Here is an 18,937-nt window from a genome sequence, read left to right as displayed (position 1 = left end):
TCTCAGAGAGGTTAAGTAACTTGTCCGAGGCTGCACAGCTACAATCTGAACCTGTGAGAGCAGGCGTTGAACCAGAGACCTTCAAGCCCTGTGGGGACATGGAAACTTTCCAAGGAGCACTGGCCTTGCCAGTTCAAAGAACATCCATTTCCAGATCCTTAAATGTGCTTACGTCCTGTTTTCTAAAAGTGATCATATTGAGAACGTAGCCTTTATCCCGCTTTACAAAAGAAAGGCACACCCTTCACCCATTCCAAACATTGGGTGAATGTGCCAGGGTGAAAACACCCCCAACTCCGCCCCAAACAAAGGGGAAAGTCTGGCCTAACGATGAATCGAGCCTCATATGCTACTTATTCAGAATGAAGCATGGCATTAGAAATGAGGATATTGGGGAGCCTGGGTGGCTCAGTCGGTTGAGCGTCCGACTTCGGCTCAGGCCATGATCTCGCAGTTCACGAGTTCAAGCCCCACATCGGGCTCTGTGCTGACAGCATAGAGCCTGGAGCCTGCTTCCGATTCTGTGTCTCCCTCTCTCTCTGCCCCTTCCCCGCTCGTGCTCTCTCTCTCTCTCTTTCTCTCTCTCTCTCTTAAAAATAAATAAACATTAAAAAAAAAAAAAAAGCAATGAGGATGTTGGTCTACAGCTTAAAGGTTAGTAGCAGAGGGGTGCTCGGGTGGCTCAGTTGGTTAAGCATCTGACTCCTGATCTCTGCGCAGGTCATGATGTCACCCTCATCAGGCTCTGCGCTGACAGCGGGGAGCCTGCTTGGGATTCTCTCTCCCTCTCTCTCTGACCCTTCCTTGCTCATGGTCTCCTTCTCTCAAAATAAATAAATAAAAGCTTTAAAAAAAAAAAAAAGATTAGTGGCAGAGACTGCCATGATCATAGGAATGACCGCATAATTCCGTAAGTGCTCTGAAGGACAGAGCTCTGAGTACGTATCACAAGGAACCAAATGCAGATGAGGGTCAAGGCTGCTGACCCTGAGGACAAGGGCTTCAGCTGAGACAGAAGGATGAGTACGTGTCCCCTGAAGCAGGGTGGCAACTCCTTCGGCCGAGAGCCAGAGAGTAAACGTTTCCGGCTGTGTGGGCCATGATGTCTGTACCGCAACTACTCAGCCCTGCCATTGCAGTGCAAAGCCAGTTGAAGACCAGTGAAGGGCAAGTGAGACAGGCCGCCTGCAGTACAAGACCAGGTCAACCAGGGACCGTGGCGGTGTGCCAGTGACGTTCTACTTACAAAAACGGGCAGCAGAAGGCCTCTTTCATTGTTTTCCCAGACATTTATTTGTCCAGCTTTCTGGAAAAAGGAGGCCTTGATCGGTAGTGGTAGCATTTGGTTTCGTGTTACCAGTGGGAGGAGATGCTGGCAATGATGGTGGCAGGAGGGAGCTTACCTGGGACAAGAGGAGTGGCAGGTACAGAGGCCAGGTGTTGGTAGGGGTGTGACGTCCACAAGGAACTGAGAGAACACCCCTGCAGGGGGAGCCGCAAGGGCCCAGGAAGGTGGAGATGGGGCCGGCAGGACGTGGCAGGGTCGCACAGGTCAGTCTACCCCACGGCAAGAGGAAGCCTTCTGAGGTTCGGGAGGTATTTTGTATTTGGGCTGGGGGAGGGTGTTTAGGGTAGGGGGAGTTGGGTGGGGCCGGGGGGGGTGACCTAGGACATAATTAGATCTGCATTCTGAAAAGATTGCCGGGGTACCGGGGAGCCTGAGGGAGCAAGGAGCCTGCTGTAATATGAAGGAGTTCAAACTGGAGTGTAGGGAGGGGAGGGGAGGGGAGGGGTGGTGCTGGAGCTGCCTAGGAGGGAACATCACAGGGCACAGAGGGGCAAGCAGGGGTCGAGAGGACAGCCAGGTGCAGGTTTCTGACAAGGACTGATGGGGAGGAAAAGACAGAAAAGCACCTTGAGCTGAGCCTCTGCTTCTTTTCCCTTCACTTCCCCATCACTGCATTTCTGGGGTCACCCTTTGGTGCTCTGCTCATGCACGCAGACCTAGAGGACCACCAGGACCCCTCCCGGAGACGCTGGGCGGGGAGCACAGAGATGCGGAACCACGTGGACGTCACTGAAGCATCTGGGATGCAAAGGGTCTGGGTCTGTGACTCTCTACTCACCTTCGGGCCCTGGGCTTCCTTGCTCTGGGTAGACTTCTGGAAGGGGTAGCTCTTAGAAGTGGACAAAAGAAACTCTCTTCCTAGGAAGGAGACAGAGTTGTGCTTCAGTTCCTTCTTGTCCTGGAGAGGACACCGTAGACCCGGAGTTTTGACACAGCCGGCTCCCTGGAGGACAACAGACCTCAGGCAAACCAGAGCCCCTCAGTCATTCCACCTGCTGAATGACCTTGGGCAAGTTACCTAACCTCTCGGATCCTGTTCAGGGCTTAAATACCAACTACCTTGCAGGGCTGGTGAGCCCAGTTCAATAATGTATGCGGAGCCCCGTACACAGTGCAAGCACTCAACCCACAGGGGAAAGAAAGTACTGGCTTCAAAAGAAAACCCAAAAGTTGAAAACATCCAAATGAAGACATGTTGGCTTAAACCCTTAAAAAAGTTAACAATCTATTCATCTCCTAGAGTGTCATTAAATTTGAAGACAGTTCACAGGTTAGATGTTGTTCACTTTGCAACTCCTGTGTGTCCACGGTGATTGCTGGGAAAGCGAACATATCAAGCGGGGGTCATGCTCTTCTCTGAGGCCTGCCAGGCAGTCCCTCCCCTGTGCCCTACACTGGCGCTTCGCAAACTGGACAGCGCTTACGGAGCCCTGGGGGACCACCGCGGAGCCCGGTGCAGCCGGGCTAGGGACGCTGACGCTGCTGGTCCTTCTAGGTGGCAAAGGCGTGGCTCTCGGCATCCCCGCGCAGACAGGGGGCTCACCATGGTGGGGACTGTGCCGCCTCTCAGGGGGCCCCTCCTTCCTGCTGAGTGGCATCCCCGAGCAGACAGGGCTGAGTGGCCTCGCATTCCCTGAGGGAGGCAGACTGAGTGGGGACAATGGCTTCATTGGCCAGAGGGCCCACAGGCTGCCTTCGAAGGCAGGAGGTTGATTAGCCCGTCTGGGCAAAATTCTGGCCCTCCAGCTGCGCAGGGGCGCCTTGGGCACATGAACCTCTCTGCCCCTCACCTCCTGCTGTAAGATGAGGGGGAACAGGCTCTCTCATAGGGGTAGAGTAGGCGGAAAACAAAGTAACACAAGCTGGCTGGTGCAGAGAATGAGTCAGTATGCGACAGCATGATTTTTACTGCTAATCAGAGTACAGCTTTGGGCTTAGACTCACATTCTTTCCGGTATGAACGGTTTCCACCATATTTGAGAAAAAAATCATTTTCTCACTCCTATCCTCCACTTCCAAAGGGTCCTGGAGGTGGCTGAGGGATTTCATTAGTGGGATGTTGTCTGCCCTCTGGGTCCTATTCACTTACTAAAGATAGGGCTTTTCTGTGTCCCTGGGGTGCCCCCATGGAAAGGATAGACCTCCCCCTGCTGGAGAAAATATCCACCTGACCCAACAGTGTGTCCCCTTGGCTTTGCAGTCCCGTGTTTGAATCCTGACTCAGCCACCCGCAGGCTGGTTACCCCATAAAGTCCTCTCACCGCTGCCACGAGAAATGCCTCTGGGTCTTCTCGCATGCTGTTCCCTCTGCCTGGAACAGTAATTCTCCCCTTCACCCGCCTAAAATACACATCCTTCGAATCTCAGCTTCAATGCCACTTGCCTGCTCAGGGCTGGACTGGGTACCTCTCCCCGTGCTGCCTCAGCACGCTGTAAGCCCCACCACAGTGCCCAATCCAAGGTAGTGTCACTGCGGTGCCTAAATTCCTCCTAGACTGCGCTATGGGTCCCAGTAACCGGACACCCAGAGACACCCAGTAACCGGCATCCATCGTTAGAATACAAAATTCCACCCCTGCAGCCCAGCAGTTATGTTGCGCTGACTTTTAAGTGCACCCTGAACATCAGCATTTCAGTCATTTTGGTGACCAGACAGGGGAGCGTCAAAGGGAACCTGGCCCGACTACCTCAATACTAAGGCCCTGCCCTGCCTCAACTGGATACGGCTGGGTGTGGCAGGGCCACAGGGGGCTAAAGTCCACAAGTGGTACCTTACTCTTTAACAGTCGTTTTCTCTGCAAAATTAATTCTTCTCTCCGGAATCTCTCTGGATCTAGTTCCGAGTAGTCCCAGCTGTTATAGCTCTGTAGGCAAGGATATATACCTAACAGAGAACGAAGAGGGATCGTGAAAACCTCCATGAAAGAGAAGGGAAGCAGAAAACAGAAGCCAGAGCCTCTCCTCCAGGAGCCCCCTGCTGGTCCTAGGGAGGCGGGGCTTCTAGCATTAGCCCCACCCTACAGTGGCTCTGAGCCTTGTGGAGGTGGGGGGAGCTCCCCCCCTTCCTCTCTAGGTCGGCTTGGTGCCTTCCTCTGGAAAATGGAGATGCCTGGGTGGCTCAGTTGGTTAAGCGTCCGACTTCGGCTCAGGTCATAATCTCGTGGTTCGTGAGTTCGAGCCCCATATCAGGGTCTGTGCTGACAGCTTGGAGTCTGGAGGCTGCCTGGGATTCTGTGTCTCCTTCTCTCTCTGCCCCTCCCCCACTCATGGTCTGTCTCTCTCTCTCTCTCTCTCTCTCTCTCAAAAATAAGTAGACGTTAAAAAAAATTTTAATAACTTAAAAAAACAAAACAAAGAAAATGGAGATGAAGTTCGCCCTGCGTTCCAGACAGCGTGAGGGTCAAGATCCGATCCGATCACACCAGGACACGTGACCCTGTGTACACAGATGTGAAGGGTTTGTAGACTTTGGTTTTCCTGCCCATCTCCTCTGCTCTTGCTGGACTGGGAACTCCCTGAGTGCAGGACCTGGGCCTTATTCACCTTTGCACCTCCAGGGCTTAGCTCTGGACCTAGCACATAACAAACAGGTGCTTAGGAAGTATTTGTCCAACATCTTATCACACTTAGCTAAGTACCAGAAATGGGTTCTCCCTAAACATTTGATGGTGACACTAATGGGGCTGATGCTTTTTCTTGTAAGAAAACCACGTGCTTCAGAGTCTTGGCTTCTGGAACCTGAACGCTCAGACATTAGAAGGATTCCACTTTCTCCCTCGGTTCTTTGGTGTAGAAAGGAAAAGACCAAGGATCACTTGAGAAGTTTTGACCACCTATGCAAAGATGCTGCCTCCACTGGACAAAGCAAGTGGACGGGGGGTGGGGGGGTGGTTATTGCTGAGAATGCGTTAGGGGAAGGAGGCACGGTCTTGGACAAAATGGGAAATAGGAAGGGCGAAGCGAAGAAAAGAGTCGGAAAATGAGAGGAAGGATGGAGCAGTGGTCAAGACCTAGCTTTGCAGCTGGACAGCCTGGACCTGAACACCTGCTCCCCTGTTTGGTGGCTGTGGGACTTCTTGGAGTCTGCATATGTTAAGAGGATTAAATGGGTGTGCAGAAAAGGCTGAGCAGGCACAAGGCTGCTCTCCTTGGAAAATCTTGCTTGTGAACTTGGCCTTTGGCTAGCATCTGCGAGTTGTCTGGTAAACATTTCTTTACACTGATATAACTTGCCCTAACTACCCAGAAGTGGGCAAATTCCTGGAAGTGTACAACCTACCACCACTGAATCATGAAGCAATACAAAAGCAGAACAGACCGATAATGAGTAAGGAGATTGAGTCAGTAATCAAAAACCTCCCAAATAAAGAAAAGCCCAGGACGAGATGGCTTCACAGGTGAGTTCTACAAAACACTTAAAGAATTAACTCCAATCTTTCTCAAACTCTTTCAAAAAAACTGAAGGGGAGGGAACACTCCCAAACTCATTTTATGAGGTGAGCATTACCCTCATACCAAATCCAGATTAAGTATGCTACAAGAAAACTACAGACCAATGTCCCTGATGAATATAGATGCAAAACCTCTTAAGAAAGTACCAGCAAACTGAATTCAGCATCATTTTAGGAGGATCATACCCCAAGGTCAAGTGAGATTGATCCCTGGGATGCAAAGATGGTTCAATAGCCACAGATCACTCAATCAACATAATACATGTTAATAGAAGGAAAGATAAAAATCATGATAGTCTCAATCGGTGCAGGAAGAACATTTGTCACAATTCAACATCCTTCTGCGATAAAGACACTCAACAAAGTGGGTACAGAAGGAACACACCTCAGTGTAACAAAAGCCCCATATGACAAGCCTGCAGCTAACATCATACTCAATGGTGAAGAAAGGCTTTTCTTCTAAGACCAGGAACGAGATAAGGGTGGCCACTCTCACTACTCCTATTCAACATAGTACCAGAAGATCTAGCCAGAATGATTAGAAAAAAGAAAGGAAAAAAGGCATCCAAATCAGAATGGAAGAAGTAAAATCGTCTCTGTTTGCTGATGACCCAATCTCGTATGCAGAAAAATCTAGAGTCCACCAAAAAACTGTTAGAATTAACAAATTCAGTACATTTTCAGGATACAAAATCAACATATGAAAGTCAGTTGGGTTTCTATACATTGACAAGGAGCTATGTGGGAAAAAAATAAAGAAAACAACCCAACCCCACTCATGATAACATCAAAAACAGTGAAATACTTAGGAATAAATGTAACCAAGGAAGTGAAAAGTCTGTACATTGAAAACTGTAAGACACTGATGAGAGAAATTGAAGGAGACACAAATCAATGGAAAAATATGCTGTGTTCATAGATCAAGAGAATTAATATTGTGGAAACATCCATAATACCCAAAGCCATCTGTAGATTCAATGCAATCTCTCAAAATTCCAATGGCATTTTTCACAGAAGTAGAGAAAACCATCCTAAAATTTGTATGTATCCACGAAAGACCCTGAATAGCCAAAGCAATCTTGAAAAGGAATATAGGTGGAGACATCACACTGATTTTAAACTATATTACAAAGCTAAGAAATCAAAATAGTATGGTACTGGCATAAAAACAGACACATGGATCAATGAAACAGAATTGAGAACCCAGAAATAAACCTACACATAGATGGTCAACTAACATTTGATAAGGGAGCCAAGAATGTACAATGGGGAAAAAACAGTCTCTTCAATAAATGGTGCTGGGAAAACTGGACAGCCACATGCAAATGAATGAAACCGAACCCCCTCATTTTTACACCACTTAACAAAAATGAACTTGGAATGGATTAAGGACTTAAATGTAAGATCTGAAACCTTAAAACTCCTGGGAGAAAATATGGGAAAAAGCTCTCTGACATTGGTCTTGGCCATTTCTTTTTGGCTACGACACCAAAAGCACAAGCAACAAAGCAAATATCAACAAATGGGACTACGTGCAACTGAAAGGCTTCTGTTTCAATAGCCTTGAATATAGCACGAAACAATAGCACGAAAAAGCAACATATGGAAGAGAAGAAAATACTTGCAAACCATACGTTCGATAAGAGGTTAAATATCCAAAGCATATAAGGAACTCATAGACTCACTAGCAAAAATAAGTAAGTAAATAAATAATAATAATAATAATCTGGTTAAAAATGGGCAAAGGACCTGAACAGTTATTTTTCCAAAGAAGACGCGGCCAACAAATATGTGAGAAGGCTCTCAACATCACTAACCAACAGGGAAATGCAAACCAGAACCACAGTGAGATATCACCTCACACCTGCTAGGATGGCCATGATCAAAAAGACCAGAGGTAACAAATGCTGGAGAGGATGTAGAAAAAAGGAAACCCTGTGCACTGTTGGAAGGGATGTAAATTGGTACTGTCACTATGGGAGACAGTATGGAAGCTCTTCAAAAAATTAAAAATAGAACGACTCTATGATTCAGGAATCCTACTCCAAAGGAAATGACATCACAGTCTCAAAGAGACACCTGCACCCCTAGGTTCCCTGCAGCATTATTCACAATAGCCAAGGCATGGAAACAGTCTGAGTGTCCGTCAATGGGTGGATGGATAAAGAAAATGTGGCATATATATACACAACGGAATGTTATTCAGCCACAAAAAGAAGGAAAGCCAGACAATGCAACAACGTGGATGGGCCTTGAGGGCATTATGCTAAGTGAAATTAGGCAGACGGAGAGAGACAAACACTGTTACGTGATCTCACTTATAGGCGGAAGCTAAAAAGCCAAACTCATAGAAGCAGAGCATAGACTGGTGGTCGCCAGGGCTGGGGATGGAGGAGATGAAGAGATGTGGGTCAAAGGGGGTAAAGTTCCAGTTATAGGAGGAACGAGTCCCAGGGATCTACGGCATGATGGCTACAGTTAACAATACTGTGTTGTATATTTGACTGTTGTCATGAGAGTAGCTTCTACGTGTTCTCACCATAACAACAAAATGATAATTATGTGTGATGAAGGATGTGTTAACTAACCTCATTATGGGAACATTTCCCAACATATGCATGCGTCAAATCGTTACGTTGTGCATCTTACACATACACGATGTTATGCATCAATTATACCAATAAAGCTGGGGGAAATTTTTCCCCTAACTGGTAAGAGTGGCAAGCTGTAAAACAGTGTGGCTTCTGCTGAGCACCTGCTTTCCTGGAATTTTGGTACATGACAGACAGAGGTCTCTATGTGACCAGCCCCCAATAGAAAGCTTGGGTGCTATGTCTCTAGCGGGCTGGGCAGAAACATCACACGTGTTGCTGCATTTTTGTTGCAGAGGGATGACAGTGCCCTGCCTAACTCCTCACGGAAGGGAGACAGCATGAGGAAGCTTGCACAGGAATTCCTCCAGACCCTGCCTGTCATTTCCCTTAGGAATATTCCCTGGCTGGGGTCACCTGGGTGGCTCAGTCGGTTGAGATCTGACTTTGGCTCAGGTCATGATCTCATGGTCCGTGAGTTCGAGCCCCGCATCAGGCTCTGGGCTGACAGCTCGGAGCCGAGAGCCTGCTTCAGATTCTGTGTCTCCCTTTCTCTCTGCCCCTTCCCTGCTCCCGCTCTCTTTCTCTCAAGAACAAATAAACATAAAAAAAAAAAAAAAAAAAAAAAAAAAAAAAAAAAGAATATTCCCTGGCTGTGTAACCTCATTGCACTGCCATAATCTTGGCTGTCAATACTCCTACACGCTGAGACCTGAGAGTTCGCCTAGCAAATACCTTAATGTGGGAATGACTTGGAGACCCCCAAGACAATAGGAAATGTAAAAGAGTGCTTACTTAGCACAGTACTTAGGACCCAGGAACTTCTCAATAGGTAGGAGATTTTAAGGGCCTTAGAAAATAATCTAGGTTGAGAAGAGGGGAGTGAAAAGTCGTTAAAAGCAAACACCACCCTGGGCACTCACTGTGTGGGCACCAGGGACAAGGGGACTACAGTTGGGCCACATGGAGTCACCCGGGGGAGGAAGGTTGGGATCGTCCAACCAGCATACGCTTTGGGGTTGCTGAGTTCTGCATCCACCAGCCCACAGCACATGGCCAACTAATGGGGCTCTGCTGGAGCCTACTCCCTACAGATGCACCGGGCACAAAAAGGGACTAAGAACATCTGAGAACTGTTCTGCAGAAGCAGGCGAGATCAGTACTCCACAGGGCTCTAACCGCACACCTTAGCTTCTTGAACGTCAACGAGAGTAGAGGATAGCTGCCTCAGTAAAGGGTGTTATGACCTAGGCTCAGGCAGAAAAGTGTTTCCGGAATCGTGTTCCCCAGGACAGAGCAGGCTCCTCTTACCCGAAATCCACAGGCTCATTGTGTTGCAGATGTCCGACTTGAAATCGTGCGTGTTGAACCAGGACTGTGGGAAGCAGCAACAGAAGCTGGTGTACAGGGCTTTACTCAGAAGTGATGGCAGCCTCTGGGGAGGGCGGGGGCGGGGTGGGGGGGAAGCAGAGCTCAGGCCATGTTCTGGACGTTTCCGCACCCAGAAAAGAGTCCCCGACCGTGGAAAGGATCTGTGATAAAACTCTCCACCTGACACCGTGCTGCCTTCCATTCATGGGGGGAGCAGTTTCTATCTGTCATTGGCCCACATCTTGGTGGACTCCTTACCCTACCTGGGGACCCCACCTCAGACCTCAGGCTAGGCTTGGCCAGCAACCTCCCCCTCTCGCTTTCCCTCTGCACGTGGTCTGCGGCTCAGCCCCTTCTGCCACCTCCAAAGAGTAGCCCGGATGACAAGATACATTTGACCCACCCATCAGAGGTTACAGGAAGTACTACGACTGTTATTTTTTTCCCCTCTGCACGCGTGGAACTGTTGTCCCTTCTTAACTACGGTTGAGTTCAAATTACACATTTCTGTCTGGCTTTGTTCATTTAACAACATAGTAGAAGCGCTTCCTCAGGTTGTTATAAACTCTTCGGGATTTTTCTCCCCACGAGTGAACTTCATAATATTGTGCTGAGTAGGCATATCAAAATTTACTTCAACACCCCCATCGGTGGATACCGTTTCTATGTCTGGCACATAGCAGGCAGTCAAAACTTTGTGGAATGCATGAGTGAAAGCAGTTTTTCCCGAGTATTCGATTATGACTTCCAGAACATGGAATCACGATAGTAATCATAGCAGCGATGATACGTTGGGGGCTTATCGTAGCAAAAATGTAACGATGCACTTCTCTCTCAGACTGTCAGAGTGTCATTTCCCTAGATCCTTCACAACCCTGGCAATTATTCTTTTTAATCCATGCAATCCAGCAGGTAAAAAGGGGCATCAAATGGCTATTGTTTTAATTTGTATGTTTGACGATTGTTAAGGGTGAACTTTTTTTCCCATTTGTATTTCTTCCCTGATGAATTTCTGGTTTGGTACTTTGTCCACTGGTCTAGAAGGGATTTCATAAGATTTATAAGAGTTCTTTTTTTTTTTTTAAGTTGTTGTGTATTTAAGTAATCTCTGTACCCAACGTGGGGCTCGAACTCACGACCCCGAGACCAAGAGATGAACTCTCCTCCAACTGAGCCAGCCAGGCGTCCCGATTTGTAAGAGTTCTTTCCATTGTGTGACGTATATGCTCCATGATTTCTGCAGTTTCGCATTTGCCTTTTAACTTTGTGGTAATTTATTTATGTAGTTAAATCAGTCTTTGTGAATGTATGTATATTCATACTTTTTAATTTTAAAATCACATGCTTATTTGAATACTACAGGAATATTTAAAGTAGAAAAGGAAGTCTCTTACAACCTCATTCCCCAGAGATAATCATTGCTAAGAGCTGGGTAAGTATTTTTCCAGATTTTTTTTTTCTATTCATAGGCACACATGCATATATACATATACATTTTTAAACACGGAGTTCTAGAAATTTCTTTGCTTTCCACTTAAAATACGCCATATATAGATCTACCTTATTTTTTTGTGACTGCGGCATTGCAAGTCTGTGTATGAATATAGCACAACTTACTAATTACTCCCTCACAGGAAGAATGTTAAGGGCATTCTATTGGCATTAGCGTGATTTTCTGTTCTTCCAACAGTGGTTGATGCTCACTTTTAAGAGAGCCTCTTCATAGTGGGATTTGGATTCATGCAACAAGAGAGACGCGTAGTGCTGGGATATCCGATCAAACAGCTCATTCTGGATCTCCTTGTTTGGCTACCAGGAATAAGAGTGGAGAAGGAATTACTAGAGCCTCCTGATGAAACGGCTAAGGCCTGAGGTTCTTAAATACGTACTCCTCTTATTCTCGAGAGGTTGAACCTCCTGTCATTTACGAAGTAGTACGCTGATTTTTATAGGATTTATGAAATAGATTTATACGTGGGGCGGATTGTTGAAGAAAGTGCGCAAACTCTGGGGTGGGAGGTCCCGACCCTGCTCCCGGCCCTGTGCTTGACCAGCCATGTGTCAGGGACCAGTTCCTGACGCTCAGGGGGCTACGGGACATTGTGCGGAGGCTGAAGCACAGGATGGATGGACGAGGCACGGGTGGGGAAGGGAAGGGGTGGCAGATGGGGCTGCAGGGGTGCTCCATAGAATCAGAGAGCCTGGTAGCCCATGTTAGAGACACTGGGCTTTATTCCATAGAAAAGTAACTTAAGCAAGGGAGAGAAGCACGCAGATTTACCTGGTACCTCTCGTGAAAGATCCACCAGAAGCTATCCAGCCATATGGCTCTTGGAGAAGGAGAAGAGAGAAACTTCTCTAATTCTCTATCGGAACAGAAAGACTTGGGAAGGAAAAAAACACAACAACAACAACAACAACAACAAAATTCACATTATTATTGCCGTTGTCTTTGAAAACACAATTTTTCATTGTTTCATTATTTCACTGTGGCTGTGGAGCCACAACCAGATTAATAATCCTCTCCGTTCAGAACCCGCCTTTCCTCCTGTGTTCCACAGCCTGTTATTGTCGCTAACCACACCGTCTTCCCACCCGTCATGTTTGGAGTCAACTTAAAAGAAACACTTACCCTTTTAGTTTAGTGAGTGCCGACTATTTGCCTTTCCAGGTATTTTTACACATTCTCATCTAACCGCTAAGATAATCACACCAGACGTGTTACTACTACCCCCATTTGACAGACGAGCGAACTGAGGACCGAAGAGCTGAAGTCTCTTGCCCAAAGAGATACAGCCAGCAAGTGGCAGAGCCAGCCCTGGAATCTGTAACTGGAGGCAGCTTCCCCGTCCTGTCACCCACTCCGCTCAGCGGCAATCAACAAACACGCACGCCACACAGCTGCAAGTCACCGGACCAGGAGATTCTGCGGGGTTCACGGTAAGCACATGCGACTGTAAAATCGGAATTTTCAGCGAACTCGGAGGGGCAGGAAGTTCAGACTTCATTGCAAGGCGACCCGGTAACCTGACTCTGATTCCAGAACTACCATCTGAATAGCGTAATGACACATAATATCTGTTGAATGTTTACCATGTGTCTGGCACAGGGCTGTGCCCTTCACCCCTCACCTCATTTCGTTTCTTACCGTCTAGGTGGTAGCTACAGGCATCCCCGGTTTATAGAAGAGGAAAGGGAGGGTCCGAAAGTGTAGGACTCTTGCCCAAGTTCGCATGGCCGGGGAGGCTCCGGAGCAGGCAGCTTGACCCCAGAGACACCACACACGCGGCCTCTTAGCATTATGAAGAGCAAAGAGATCCCATTCCTGCCCCCTCTTGGATGCAAAGGGGGAGACTCCTTGGCTCTCCCTTCAGGCCTATGGAAGCTGGGGGCAGGGTGCGTGGATAAGCCTCCCTCATCGGCAGGGGGTTCTCTGAGCCCAGGTCTCTGCTTTGTCTTTTTCACCGTTCCTCACGTTTCCTTAGAGAAAACATAGAGCCAGAGCAGTTCAGAGCACAGACTTTGAATCCAGCTGGATTCAAATCCAGCTCTTACGCTAAGAAGCTGTGTGGCCTTGAGCAGCGTTATTGAACCTGTATGTGCTCAGCTTCCTCAACCAGACGACTGAGGGAAACTGAAGGACTCCATAAGGATCTGCTTTCTGTGGGAGGCCTGAGTGGCTCAGTCGGTTAAGCTTCTGACTCTGGGTTTTGGCTCAGGTCGTGATCTTGCAATTTGTGGGTCTGTGTGCCTGCCGCTCCTCCACCCCTCTGCCAAAGACGGCAGGGGACCAGGCACCTGGGCCCGGAGCCCCTACCGGCTGGTTAAAGGCAGCTGTCCACTTGCTGACTGCAGTCCATGCTGGAGCCAGGGGCTGGAACTCCAGCAAATACCACTGTCATCTCGGGCGGCGGCTGCCCAAACAGACCATCACTCTTAGAAAGTCTGGACGCAAGACACAGAGGAATGAGACCGACGGAGCTGATGCAGAGACATTGCCGCCGGAGAGAAGGCAGCAGGGAGAAATCGTGAAGACAGGAGGGAGTGAAGGAAGGTGGCTGGGCAGAGGGAGAGAGGAGCAAGGGAAAGAGAGACAAAAGGACAGAGGGAGGAGGAGAAAAGAGAGAGAGGTGGGTAGTAAGTGGTTTGAGGCAGCAGTAGGAAGTACAGGTAGACAAGGCTAAGAACCTGGGTCCCGGCAGGGGACGATGATTGGAGCTGCTTTGGGGACACCATGAGGGGCGATGAGACCAGCTATAGGGCTGCGGATACCATTTCCTGGGCTTCCTCCCCTCCCCACACCTCTCTGCACTCATCCCCACCTCTTGAGTGGTCTCACATGTTCTAGGCCTTGGAATACCGTCCCCACCCTCCGCCCTGCTTCCCAAGGAACCCAGCGTGCTCCAATGCACTGCTCTCCAAGTGGTTGTTCTCCCCAAGGGGCAGCAAGGGACGTGGGAGGAAAATACTCTAACTAATGTCTAACTAAGAAAAACAAGAAATTAAGATTACTAATATATAATGTAGCAGTTGACAACAGAGCATGTCTGTATATCATTTACAAAAAAACATAGATCATGATGGTGCACGCTCAAAATTTTTTGCCAGTAAGACACATGATCAAAGCAGTCTGGGGGCACCTGAGTGGCTCAGTCGGTTAAGAGTCTGACTTCGGCGCAGGTCATGATCTCACGGTTTGTGAGTTCAAGCCCCACGTCGGACTCTATGCTGACAGCTCAGAGCCTGAAGCCTGCTTCAGATTCTGTGTCTCCCTCTCTCTCTGCCCTCCCTTGCTTGTGCTCTGTCTGTCTCTCTCTCGCAAAAATAAATAAACATTAAAAAGAATTTTAATGAAAAATTAAAAATTAAAAAAAACAGTCTGGAGGGGCGCCTGGGTGGCGCAGTCGGTTAAGCGTCCGACTTCGGCCAGGTCACGATCTCGCGGTCCGTGAGTTCGAGCCCCGCGTCGGGCTCTGGGCTGATGGCTCGGAGCCTGGAGCCTGTTTCCGATTCTGTGTCTCCCTCTCTCTCTCTGCCCCTCCCCCGTTCATGCTCTGTCTCTCTCTGTCCCAAAAATAAATAAAAAACGTTGAAAAAAAAAAAATTAAAAAAAAAAAAAAAAAAAAAACAGTCTGGAAATGAGTGCTCAGGAAGGAAGAATCTAGGTTTTGGAGGGAACATGGGCTTGGGTTCTAATCTCGGCTCAGTTACTTGCAAACTGTCTGGCCGTGGAAACTGACTTACTTAGTGACCCTGACTCAGTTCCTTGGGGTATAGAACGGGGACGGCTGTGTCTGTCTGCCACACGGTTGCTGTAAAGCTGGGGTACAGCTGGGCCCACAGCAGGGGGATCACACAGTTGGCAACATTGGTGAGCTGCCCACTCTCTTTCCTTACCTTGCCACTAAGGCGGTTTCTCTCAGCCCGGACCACATTGCCCACCATGTCACAGAAGTTCACCCCATTTGGAAGCCTGTTCGGCACAGCGCTGTTAAATTTATACGGGGGCTGGTACAGCTCCACCAGCAGGTTTTTATCTGCTGTTTTCTGAAACAAAAAGCAGATATGAAAATGAGGTCCATCATTTGACAGTTTAAACTAAAACTAAAAACGAGGATATCTTCCCCTTTTTATCACGAAGATGGTGTAACAAGCTTATAGAAACTGGACAAAAGGGGGGCACATTCAGGACCCCAGCACCTCTTACCAAACGATTTACATTATTTCTATTTTCCCTTTCAGGCTCTGAGCATGTTTACAAATATGCAGATATAACTCGACTCATGTTACAATACATAAATACACACACACACACACACACACACACACACACACACACACGGTGTCCTGCTTTCTCCACCTTAGATTTTCCACATTGCTACACTGTCTTCAAATTTATCACTTCAGAGAATAGATCCTGTTATGAAGGTGGGCTATCATTTAATTAACTACTCATGGATTACCTCCAATTAACATTACTGTCATTAATAATTTGGAGCATACAGTTTCCCCCTTGGGTTTATTCATTATGAATTTCTGGGGGAAAAAGGCAATATAACAACTATAAAAAATGTGAAGATACAGAAAAGTGGAAAGAGAAAACCAATTGCCATCACCCAAGGCACCTGCTGGAAACATTTTGGGGGGCTGAGTTACTTTTTTTTTTTTAAGTGTATTTATTTATTTGTTTTGAGATAGAGACAGAGAGAGCGAACTACTTTAAGATCCTCTAAAAAGGGCACTCTGCAGTTTTCCTGCACAATCACCATGCAAGTGCCAAGCGTCCCCTCCCCAGGACTAAAATCTATTTCATGCCCAGCAGAAACCAGTCAGAAAGAGACCCAGCAGCAGATCCCTTACCCTTTTATTGATGAAAGATCTGACATTCCTAGATTCTGAGCCTCTGCAAATATGCTGTGTTTTTCTGTGACTCTTGTCTGCAGAAGAATGGAAGAAGAGAAAGGATGTAACCACGAGGTTTGTGCATCGCTGTGCAGTAATCATAGCTGTGATGTTTCACTCACTCAGCCTGAGCTGCCAGAGGACAGTCACACTGTTAGTCTCACTGGTCCCCGCCTGAGTTGCTGGCTCACTGGATCCAGGACCCACCGCAGACAAGCTGTCCCCTTGCCCCCAAGCCTGTTCCCTCGTCTGTAAACTCTGTTCAGCGGCACCTAGCTCACACTTGGGGGCATTGCAAAGATTTAATAGGAGAAGTGCCACCTAGTAGGCCATCTCTAAGTGCGCCGTCCTTCCCTCCTAACTTGCCCAATGCCAGCAAGTCAGACATGAGACTCCTCCAGAAGAGGACAAAGCTATCCTCGGTTGAAATGCTGGATTCCTGCTTAACTGCGTTTGAGATACTAACAATAGCCACACCCCACAGAAACACCATCAAGGCTATGAGAAAGGATTTTTGCCTCTGTCTCCCGGGTCGGGGTCGGCGTGACTTTTCTCTCTCAAAGCCTTCTTCTCCAACTCAAATCTCTCAATTGCCTTCAAAAACCAGAAAGAAATGGGGCATTAGGGATTCGTGCAGATCTCGGTGCGGGACGAGGGTCAGAGATCAGGCCATTTCCCCCGCTGGTGCGCAAAAGGCCTGGAGCAGAGGTTGTGGCAGCGCCTCCCTGTCTTCCCCGTAGGCGCCAGGGTCTCCGTGGCCACTGGTGTCACTGACCTCGTTCCCACCCCACCTCCGCCCCCACCGAGTGTCACCACCGATACATCCCCCCACCTTGCCTCCTCCCACGCCGCCCCTCCTCCTGGCTATGCCTCCTCTTGTCTATACCTCTGAGGAGTTACAGGATGTGGGAATGGGGGCTCCAATCAAGCTCCCTGGGCTAAAAGCTATTGTTTAAACTCTCTGTGAGGAGGACAATGATACCTACCTTCTAGGGTCCTTGTAAGGGTTGGATATACATACAGTATTGAGTGCATCTTAAATTTTTTTTAATGTTTATTTATATTTGAGAGAGAGAGAGAGAGAGAGAGAGCGCGTGCGAGCAGGGGAAGGGCAGAGAAAGGGGAAGACACAGAATCAGACTCCAGGCTCTGAGCTGTCAGCACGGAACCCGATGTGGGGCTCGAACTCATAACAGTGAGATCATGACCTGAGCCGAAGTCAGACGCTTAACCGATTGAGCCACCCAGGCGCCCCTAGTGCATCTTAAAACACCAGTGCGGAGGCTACTACCAGATAGGAGCTGCTCAATAAAGGCTAATTATTATTATTATTATTATTAATCACCAGACCCTTGACTTCTCAACAGATTTCTCTTGATCTCTGATTCCTCCTCCCCCATTCCCGCATCCCCTCCTGAGGGAACAAAAGGAAAGAAAAATGAATGTCAGTGACCCAACAAGTTGTACTGATCGTCGGCCACGAGCCCGGCACTGCTCTTGGACAATAAAGTCAACGAAGAATGAGGATTCTGTGTCCTCGCCTTTAGGAATTTACAATCTGTTTGGACAGTTGACATCAGCACATGTGGGCCAAGTAGGTCCTAAATTGCTACATTTGGGTTTGAAGCAACTGAGAGTAGTGTGAACTAGAAGAGTCACAGAGGACCACCCACGAGCACTGGGGGAAACGATGAGGCATCTGTCGTGCTTGATAAACTGTGAAACGCCCCCTCCAGTCTTCTACCCCCTTTATGAGCATGTGCGCAGGTGTATGTAGATGGGGAAAGGGCTCACACTGGTAGGTCTACGTGTCAACGCTTGTCACTCCAAAAACATAGGCCAAGATAAGGCATGATGAATGAACGGGAGGGGTGTGAGCCAAGGCAGTGGAACAGCGGTGTCTCTGGTCCTTACCGGGATGCCACTTGTAGCCCATATTGTCAAGGCCTTGGAAGAAGGATGGACAAGATTTGCACACGGAGAGAGCAGAACAGATAGGTGAACGTTGGGAGACCAGCAAGTTTTAGGCGTCAACGAGGAGACCAGCACTGGGCCGTGTGCATCTGAGACGACAGTGGTACCTACAAGTGGGGCTGTCCCCCTACTTGGGGAGTTTTTCAGATACACCAATTCAGTGGAGAAGTTCATTCCTTGCGTCTGCCTCAGCTCATGAACTGTTTATGTACTGTGGCTCCTGAATAGTTCTCTACTTAAAATGTAAAACCAGTAAATAATTTACAAGGTACAAAATCAAGTAGTAGAGTAAAAAGTCTCCCTCCTGCCTCCCTCCACCCAATACCCTTAATTTCTTGCATAGCCTTCCGGAGACATCGTGTTCAAATGAGAGCAGGCAGAACACATGGTCCCACGTGATGCTGTTTTCACTTTTAGTTTTTTTAAAAACCTCCCAGGGGAGTCTGATGATCACTTAGGTGTAGGTGCCACTGCTCTAGGTGGCTGGGAATATAAGGCTGAGATACAGGAGAGAAGCTAGGATTTGCAACCATATCATTCATTCCACAGGTATTTCCTGAGCACCTGCTCAAGGCCAATGCTATGCCTGTGTCAGGGATGCAGCAGAGAGCAGCGAACGCTGCTGAGGCTTCAGGGATTAGTGGGGAGAAGCCAGGGATTTTGAGGTGGCCAGTGCTGCAGTGGGGAGGTACAGGATGCTAGCAATGTGCCCAGAAGGGGCCCCTCCACTAGTCTTGGGGTACGGGATGCAAAGAAGTCCCTTCTAGGGTGAGGACGTCCAGGCGGAGAGTGGAAGGAAT

At 48.2% G+C, this 18,937-nt stretch overlaps 1 protein-coding gene across 4 annotated transcripts in view; it reads right to left on the bottom strand.

Annotated features, from left to right (window-relative positions):
* FAM227A (family with sequence similarity 227 member A) overlaps nucleotides 1-18,937 on the bottom strand; it is a 69,544-nt gene that overhangs the window by 42,505 nt on the left and 8,102 nt on the right. For 2 of the 4 annotated variants that reach the window (XR_009265308.1, XR_009265309.1), the window contains exons 1-7: nucleotides 16,122-16,191; nucleotides 15,159-15,308; nucleotides 12,043-12,144; nucleotides 11,466-11,570; nucleotides 9,702-9,825; nucleotides 4,125-4,232; nucleotides 2,127-2,206 (exon numbers count right to left, since the gene is read on the bottom strand). Coding sequence is in view for 2 of the 4 variants with exons in the window: in XM_058741274.1 (XP_058597257.1) it covers nucleotides 2,127-2,206; nucleotides 4,125-4,232; nucleotides 9,702-9,825; nucleotides 11,466-11,570; nucleotides 12,043-12,144; nucleotides 15,159-15,206 (567 nt within the window). In the remaining 2 variants the exon portion in view is untranslated. Of the gene's footprint in view, nucleotides 1-2,126; nucleotides 2,207-4,124; nucleotides 4,233-9,701; nucleotides 9,826-11,465; nucleotides 11,571-12,042; nucleotides 12,145-15,158; nucleotides 15,309-16,121; nucleotides 16,199-18,937 lie in introns of those variants that run through there. The other 2 variants (XM_058741274.1, XM_058741273.1) reach the window with 2 other exon arrangements.

Source organism: Neofelis nebulosa, chromosome 8 (genome assembly GCF_028018385.1).
Source record: "Neofelis nebulosa isolate mNeoNeb1 chromosome 8, mNeoNeb1.pri, whole genome shotgun sequence".
NCBI lineage: Eukaryota > Metazoa > Chordata > Mammalia > Carnivora > Felidae > Neofelis > Neofelis nebulosa.
The sequence above is the reverse complement of the archived record's forward strand: the minus strand, read 5'-3'. Positions and strand labels throughout refer to the sequence as shown.